This window comes from Apis mellifera, linkage group LG15, assembly GCF_003254395.2.
Source record: "Apis mellifera strain DH4 linkage group LG15, Amel_HAv3.1, whole genome shotgun sequence".
Classification (NCBI taxonomy): Eukaryota; Metazoa; Arthropoda; class Insecta; order Hymenoptera; family Apidae; genus Apis; species Apis mellifera.
The window spans coordinates 3,039,689-3,049,076 of NC_037652.1; the positions used below are offsets into that span (position 1 = coordinate 3,039,689).

At 22.2% G+C, this 9,388-nt stretch overlaps 1 protein-coding gene across 2 annotated transcripts; it reads left to right on the plus strand.

Moving 5' to 3' along the window:
* The first annotated feature begins 129 nt into the window (after window positions 1–129).
* Window positions 130–8,591, plus strand: LOC410635 (fumarylacetoacetate hydrolase domain-containing protein 2A). 2 transcript variants are annotated; one of them, XM_003249539.4, is made up of 7 exons: window positions 130–409; window positions 3,445–3,606; window positions 4,213–4,248; window positions 6,715–6,931; window positions 7,444–7,778; window positions 7,922–8,009; window positions 8,085–8,591. In XM_003249539.4, the coding sequence occupies exons 1-7, from the start codon at window positions 270–272 to the stop codon at window positions 8,145–8,147; spliced, it is 1,041 nt and encodes a 346-aa protein (XP_003249587.1). In that variant the 5' UTR covers window positions 130–269; the 3' UTR covers window positions 8,148–8,591. The 2 variants fall into 2 exon arrangements, with proteins under 2 accessions (XP_003249587.1, XP_394112.2); XM_394112.7 differs by lacking the exon at window positions 4,213–4,248.
* The last annotated feature ends 797 nt before the right edge of the window (window positions 8,592–9,388 follow it).

Sequence of the window (9,388 nt, forward strand, 5' to 3'; positions counted from 1 at the left end):
TTGTCATTTATAATGAATAAAAATCAATTACCGGTTGCTTTCGAAGTTGAATCATTTTTTATCATATCACGTGGTTTCCCCTACTACTCAATAACAGAGTGGCGCAATGTGTTCAGTTATATTACTGTACTATACTAGTTGTAGTTCGTCTTTCGTGACGAGTACTTTATCTTTTTCATTTGTTGGTAATATTCTCATTTTTTTTCTCTCTCGTAGAAACCATTCACAACGTGCGTTCCTATCAAACCGACATCTTATCAACGAAAAAAATGCCTTACCGTGGTAAATTACGATTACTTAGTAGAGCTTGCTTCACCTTCAGAAACTCGTGTGCCGAGAAAAGCAACACGCATTTTGCTACTAGTATACCCGGCAGGAATTTCTCTACCAATAGAGCGGTCAACATGAGGTAAATCAAATCTAATCCAAAATTTTAATGAAATAGCCGAAAATTTATTAAAATGATTAAATATAACATTTTAAATAATCTAAAATAGTCGAATTTCGCGCGACATTTTTGATTGGCCTGTTTTAGATTATTCTGTGCATCTGTTTTCTATGCTTTCATAATTTCGTAAAGTAAAACAGACATAATTTGCTTTTTTTCAATAATATATTTCATAAAATCAAACTAAAAAATAGAAATACGATTGCATAAGTTGAATGATTGAACACTGTCTGAAAAAATTAGAGTAATAAAACAAAAAAGTAATATGCAGAAAAAAATTAATTAGATTTATAAAAATATCTTTAGATTTTTATGTCTAATGAACATCTTAATATCTAATGTTAAATCAGTACAGATTAATTATGTTAAATTAATTTATAAAGAAACAATAATTAATTCGATTCAAATATCTGAATTCATTCGATTAAATATAATTATATCATCGATACTAAGCATCTGAATATATATACATACGACATACTATTCGAGCTGAACATAGCTGCTCGACAAATATATCGGTTAAGAAAGGGTTTGTTTAACGTAAATATGAAGTCGTTTTAAAAAAAATGTAATAATTCTAAAATGTTATATGTAACAAAAAGATAAATGTTTAAATATTTTACGATTATCTTTAGAAGAACAGTAAGTGATATAAAATTAGATACATTAATATATATATTATAATACCTTGCATTTTTTAAGAATTCTTTGACATATAATATTAATATTTTAAGAATTTTTGTGATTAATTATTATATAACTATTTTAATATATTTAATATTTATCATATAAATAAATATAATATAATTAAATTTAATTATAATGAAAATTAATCATTTATAATAATAGTCATACTGATTCGAATCTGATATTAATAAGATATAATATTCTTTAAATGTTGTAATAAATGTTGTATAATAAATTTTTTATACATTTTCTGAGATATTTCATATATTTTCATATAATTTTCTGTAAATGGTTTTCTTTATTTCTCAATTGGTCGGTATAAATCTTATAAATCGTTAGATGAAATACAGGTGGCAGCAAAATCGCTAATAAATTCATATATGCGAATAATTTGAGATTTATTGTTTCGTATCTTATTTAGCAATTTTTTAGAATATACATATATTTTCGTTATTTAAGCAAAGATTAATTTTATTGATTAAAATTTTTTTTACGATTTCGTATACCATACAATTGTAAATAAATATAAATATTTTTATCTTTATTTTTTTTTTTTGAAACTTGTTTATCACGTGTAAACACGAGATTAGTTTGTTGTTTGATACTGATAACTTGAAATATACAATCTTACTTAGATATTAAATATGAATATTATTAATTATAAATGTGTATAAAGAAATTATTTTAAATATCCTAATAAATTTTTTAAAATAATATTTAATGATATATTTAATCATATTTAACCTAAATTTTAGGCGCGATCATATTTTTTATTTCGTACAAATAGTTGTTATCTTAATTATATTTTTGTCTTTTTGTTACATATTTACTATTTTTTTTAAATTCTTATTTAAAATATCAAGTAAAAATATTCCATATATTAAAATATTTCCAATTATATTAAATTGAAGTAGAAATATGAAAAAAAATTATCATTATTTTTCAAAATATATTATTTTCTCCGTTTAATTTTCTTTATTTATGAAAATTAAAAATTTAGTAGATTCCCAGTATGACAAATTAGTATTTAAATTTAGAAAGAACTTAATAAATATATCTTATCAAGTCATCAAACAGTATCGATTACTTACTTTTCATACTATATATACAAGTACATACATTTGGTATAATACCGAAGCTTTGAAATATGTCATTTTATTTGGCTATATGTCATTCTATTTGGCTAATAAATGCACATAAGAATGAATTTAAAAGAGTTCTTTCTTTTAAATTCAATTATTCAGTTTTGCAAAGAATATTGCATTGTGAATAATTATGTTAATTATTATGAATAATTATATTATTTATTCAATAATTATAAATTAAAAATATATTTCATCATTATTTTAATCTATTTATTTATTCATTTATTTTTTATTTTCATATGTACAACTATTTTATAAAAGAAATATATTTGAATTATATTTACATCATTAATCAAACAATGAAAATAATTCATTTTCCAATAATAAATGAGTTTATTATATAAATCTTTAAATGCTATTTCTTATGATTTATAATTAGATAATTATCAATTTGATTAATATTTTGATTAACTTTTTAAAAATTATACGATCTATCAATTTCAATTTCTGGTTAATTTTCTTTGATTTAATGTAATGATTTTTGATGATGTCAATGCTATCATTATTTTAAATATATATACAATGTTATATATTTTAATTTTTTGATTATTTTTATATTAAAATTTCTCGTTTGAAATCCAATAAGAATATATTTTTAAAATATAAATTTTTTTTTAAATGAATTTAAAAAAATTAATAAGCTAAGTTTAATTCATAATTTTTATCTATTATTTTAATCTATTTACAATTTATTGTTCAATTCATTTAATTTATTATTTATTTTGTTCTATTTGAGAGTTTGAAAAAATAATTTTTCCATTATTTTTTAATAAAATAGAAAAATTGTATTTAATTAATATTAAAAAATATATATTTAAATTAATTTGGCTTAATCAGATATTAATTTATTACTTATAATTTATTGCTATTTACTTTTATTTATAAGTTTATAAATTTAATAAATTAAATATTTTACATTAAATTTATCATTTAGATTATTATTTATTCTTAAAATATTTATTATATTTATTGTATAATATTTTTTACTTAATTTATATATGGATTCTGTTTTTTATATCATAAAATAATTTTCGAATTATATTTTTTTATATTATTTAAACAACAGATAATTTTATCATAAAATTTATTGTGATTATGATTATGATTATGATTATGATTATGATTATGATATATTTATCAAATTTATTATATCATTTTCAATAGGTTTGTACAATTCACTGGTAAAAATGGTGGTCCTCAACATTTAGGAGTGCAACTTGTCCAAGGTGGTGATATAATCGCAGTTTCGGCAGTAGATTCGAGAATTCCAAATACATTGAAAAAATTTCTCGAGGGTGGTGACGATTTGTTGAAAAAGGCCAAAAGGTAAGCTTAATTTTATGTAATTTGAAATCGAAATGATGTAAAAACTCATTATCAACTTATCATACCACAATATTATTGTTAAAAAAAACGATATAAATATTATTGTCATAAAAATGAAAAATATCTCGTTTTAAAACATACTAATAAGTTAAAAATAATTTAACTAAAAGAATACGATTGATCACTATTCGAATATTTAAAATGAATATTAATTTTTCTTTTTTTTTTTATATGTGTAATAATCATATTGAGTTAAAAAAAAATTTTTAAGTATAAAAATTCTAAGAATTATTTATTGAATAAATAAAATATATTTCATTAGATTCAAAACAGTTAAGACACTATAAAAATATCGCAAATTTACAAATATATGCTTGATGATTATATAATAATTTGAAGTTTCATGTACTATATTTTTAATAATAATTTAGTTGAGTATTTTGAAGAAAAAAATTGATATAATTAACATACAATTGTAATGTAATGTACACGCAACTGTCATTTATCTTTATCATTTTTAGCTTTTCAGAAAAAGTTTAATAGTAAACTTAATATCAATAGTAATTTTAACCTATTCGATTTCATAACCCACCATTTTGTTCCCAGGGAAGACGAGGTGAACGTGTTGACTATAATAGAGAGGTTCGTGCTATCGAAAAAATTTAGTGTGAACGAAATTCTCTGTATACCCTTTAAATTTCTTTAAATTAAGCTTCTATAAGATAGCATTAATTTATTGTGCCTGTCCCTTTCTCTATGTATAATACTGAACAATTCTCCATTGTTCGTACTTACACGTAACGCACATATGATATTTATTTATTCTTTATTTTCTTCGTAATCTTATTCTTAGTATATAATTAAACTGTATATAAGTATATGCTAAACAATATATTCCGAATTTTCTTTTGATATACTCGATCTATAATGTACACTTATCAGTATTATATAAAGTCAGTGTTATACTAATATTTTTCATAAATATCTCGTGACTGTTTTAAATCTACCTTATAATCTTATAATCTTTCGCGGCATTAGCATTAAATTCTCATTTTACGTTATCATATACTCTATTAGACGTGTCTTATTTCAGAGAGAAAACTCACAAACCGGACGATAGACGTTTAGAAAGCTCGTTCTTTCACGATCGCTAATTGGCCAGCTCAAAAGGACCGATTCCTGCTATCGATTACTCTTCTTATTTATAAACGATTATCGTTTAAGCAAACATTGGTGCAGTACACTTTGAATATTAGACGATGTGGAATTTAGGGGTGGAATGTAAAAATGTAATATGTGTGGAATAGTTTAAAATTCTAATTTAGAATAACTTTGCAAAAATTGTAATTTCATCAAAATATAGAAAATTTTTTATTTAAATCGTTTAAGTATGAATAATTGAAGAATTATTCCAGAGCAGTTATGTGAATTATAATATATACATATATATTTTGTACATGAAATAGTATAATCATTTTTTCTGCATTGAATCAATCTGTTTTCATTCTTAATATAATCTAATTATAATATTAATATTATATATCTAATTGATATATAATATCTATAATTGATATATAAATATCTAAATGATTCATTATTTTGCAATGTAATGATGATGTTTATTTAGAAAATATTACATTCATAATAATATCAATGCATAAATATTATTCATGTTTTGTTATATTATAATATTTCATGTTTTATACCTTTTTTCTTCGGGTCCTTCACTCAGTTAATAATGATAAACATACTTACGCGATTTTAAAAAAAAAAAAAAGAATTTTGATTGATTGAATAGTTTATTAAATTAATTACAATAAATTAATTAAATTAATTAACATAACGATGATAAAGAAAAAAATTAAATCTATAATTTCGACAACATTATCAAAACAGAAAAAAGGAATCATTTGATTAAATACACTTATATGTGTTTCTCAAACACATCACTTGCATGATGTTTTTTCATTGAAAATCCTAAATGATAAAAAATTCCCCTATAACTAATTAGTATCTTCATAACTTATTTTATTATCATGAATTTCGTAATTTATTTTAATCTTGAAATTATCAACATTGATGAGTAAGTCAAATATCATTGTTGCTACTAATTCAAGCTATTGTTGCTCTGTTTGTGCACAAGTTGGCGAGCTTGCAAACTCTGAGTTGCCAGAAAATTCTTCATATGAGGTCTCTAAATAAAAATATTTGATATATAAGATCTTTCCATTGATCTTTGATTATTTGAATAATTCAAATTATAATATTTTATATATTTTTGTTATATTTTTTATGTTTAATTTTTTATTTTATATCTTTCATATTATTTTTTTTTATTCGTTTAAAATTATTTTTAATATTGCAAAAAGTATACAAAATAACAGTTATGCAATTGATTATGTATACCAGTATATTTAGTTTACTTAATATTCAGTTATGTAACTGTAAATTATGTAACATTATTATTCAAATGTTACATTTATACAATATAAATATTATTTACAAATATTATCATAAAAATAAAAATTTTATATGTTGATAAAATACCAGTTCAACGAAAATTGAAGAGTTATCAGTTAGCCTTTGAGTTCAAGTCGCCAACTAATATTTGTATCTTTTTCCTTGTAAAACCAATCTTTCAAAGGGAAATTATATGAATAAATAATTTTTATATTCGTATTATACAGGTTAATACTAGTAGTTCATACTAACTTGTTACCCGAAATTTTTTACTTTTTTCTTAATCATTGTTTTTGCAGGTGTATGAAAATTAGTTATACACAGGCAGAGTTGGACAAAATATTGTTTGAATAATGAGTAACAATTTTTCTTCTTAATAATATTTGAGAATTGATCAAATAATATTGATTAAATAATTGATTAAATAATATTCTTTGCCAATTATTTTCAGAAAATATAATTAATATCAGAAATATTTAACAAATTTTATATTTTCAAAGTAATAGAAAACATAGATACATAACATAAATCAATAATTTAGTATTTAAATAATAAAAAAAAAAAAAATTATTCGATTTAAATATAGCCCAATTCTGCCATTAGAAAAAAATATATTTTCATATTTTTACATTAGTTAAATAATTATAGAATAGTGGCAGAAGGACGTAGCGTAATACCGGAAGTGGAGGTGAATTTTCTGGCGCCAGTTACACGTATGGATAAGTTGGCTTGCGTTGGTTTGAACTATATTGGTCATTGTAAAGAACAAGGTGTATCACCTCCGGAAAGCCCTGTAATTTTTAGTAAATTCGCAAGTAATATCATCGGACCGCGTGATAATATTATGCTTCCACCAATTTCAGATGTAAGTATAAGAATAGTAGCGAGGAAATGTTGATTACCATCTTCAATTGCAAAGACCGTCTCTATATTTAATCGAGATAATTATATAACGATGCTTAAATAGATTTTTCAACTAATTATAGAACAATACACAAGAAAAGAGAAAGAATCAGTGTATCAATTGAGTAAACAGAGATTCGAATTTTGTATTTGTAAGATAATTATCTATTTATAGGTTTAATTAGGAAAGTACACATATTTGATTAGATATTAATCTGAAATATAAATTAAAATTAGAAAGTATTAACGAGGAAAATTATTTGCATAAATTTCAAATAGGAAAATTGATTAATAACATGCTTGGTAATATATAATTATGTAATTAGTAAATGATTAAAAAGCAAACTGTATTAAAGCAAAGATACATCGATTCTTATTCGTATATGTTATAATTAATTCAATATTACTGTTTAAAATTAAATATGATACTATTCGAAAATTTATCAATTATTATTTTTATGATTATTTTGATAGAAAGTTGATTGGGAAGCAGAACTCGCGATAGTAATCGGGAAAAAGTGTAAAGCATTGAATAACAATGAAGGAGAGGATTATATTTTTGGTTATACAATAGCGCAAGACATTACGGCTCGAGATTGGCAAAAATCGAAGAGAAATGGCGGTCAATTTCTATTGGGTAAAGCCATGGATACATTCTGTCCATTGGGACCAGCTGTTGTTACTAAGGAAGCTATTTCCGATATCAACAATCTTACCGTAAAAACATGGGTAAATGGTAATATTAAACAAGATGGTAATACCAGCGAACTAATATTTAAGCCTCATGAAATCGTCGCTTATATTTCACAGTATGTATTATTCAAAACTTTTATACTTTTCCATTATGCAGATAAACTTAATTTATCAATCAAAATTGCTTAACTCCATTGTTCTATTGATTAATTCCTGTTCAAGAAATCTATTGCAGTGATTATGCAATTATACGTTTTAGATTTATGACACTATTACCGGGAGACGTAATTCTAACGGGCACGCCATCTGGTGTGGGATTCACTCGTAAACCGCCTGAATATTTACAGGTAAAATAATTGAAGATACATTTCGTATTATTGATTTTATATCTAAATTTACAATTATTTTATTGTTCTTTTTAGCGTGGAGATGTATTAGAAACGGAAATACAAGGTTTAGGTCGCTTGAGAAACAAAGTTCTCTGATCTGACGATTAAATTATTGCTTGTAGAAAATATACAGGAGCGATTCGCCTTAAAAAAAAATTGAACATGAGTTACACAAAAATAAAATCGACATCAGAACATTATGATCAAATTATGATATATTCTAAATTGATTCAATGCACGAAAGAAACGATACAACGATTCAAAAACGCAACACTGTCAATTTAGAACATAATGATATGAGAAATAGTTCGATGTAAAAATATCGAACATTTTTTAAAAAACTGGAACTTAAATATGCACTTATAACATTTTGATAATGTTATACTTATTACTATTACATTATACACGGATTTTACGTATTTATATAATTAAGAGAGACTGTTTTCAAAAATACAAACTTGTCTGAGAGTTTTTTTATAGATTCATTGTTTTCTATTGACATGCTATGAATTTATATTAAAATATTTTTTGACAAATTCATTTAAGTGAGTATTTTAATTTAAAATTTTCCTTTATTGCAATTATTTTGTATTATGTTATTTATTATTAAATAATGAATAACAAAAATCTACACAAGATCTACATAGATTACACAATCTATGATAAAAAGTAAAAATCATAGATAAGATACAAAGAGTATATTTGATATTCAATACATTTTCTTATTTCATGTATTTAGGAATACTAGAAAGTATTCTCCTTTTATTTTTTAAATATCATTCTCAATATTCTTTATTTTGAGCAATTTCAAAATAAGATTTCAATGTTATTTATAATTGGAATTGGAATTAAATTTCAACAAAATTATAATTAAGAAATTGAATAAATATTCTGTTATAGAATATCTTATAGATATAAATGAAATATATTTTATATATAAATTGAAACAATATTTTTGAAATAATGTTTTTTTTATTTATTTATTTATTTTTATTTACAAAAATTTGTTTTTAATATTAAGCAAAAACTTTTTTTAAATTTAAGCAAAAATTAAAAATAAACTTTTCTTTTGTAATTATTTTAACATTTATATACATATTTTTATAATCTGTTTTTCAGATTTCGAATCGATTAGAACACGATATTAATTCATAAATTAATCTTATGAAAAATTGTTATATCATAGATTATATTTCTAAAAATAAAATATAATTTTTTTTTACATAATATATAAAGTAATATGTACATATGTATCGGGGACCAAATGCATTTTATAGATAAGTCAATATTCAATATTCATTTTTCGATAGGATAATTTTTAAAAATTCTTTTTTATT

Bases quoted from the DNA above. Each gene is read 5' to 3' on its own strand.
- LOC410635 (XM_003249539.4), top strand. From the start codon at position 270: ATGCCTTACCGTGGTAAATTACGATTACTTAGTAGAGCTTGCTTCACC. The intron at 3,607-4,212 runs GTAAGCTTAATT...TTTTGTTCCCAG, and splicing joins TTGTTGAAAAAGGCCAAAAG to GGAAGACGAGGTGAACGTGT. The intron at 4,249-6,714 runs GTTCGTGCTATC...AAATAATTATAG, and splicing joins GTGTTGACTATAATAGAGAG to AATAGTGGCAGAAGGACGTA.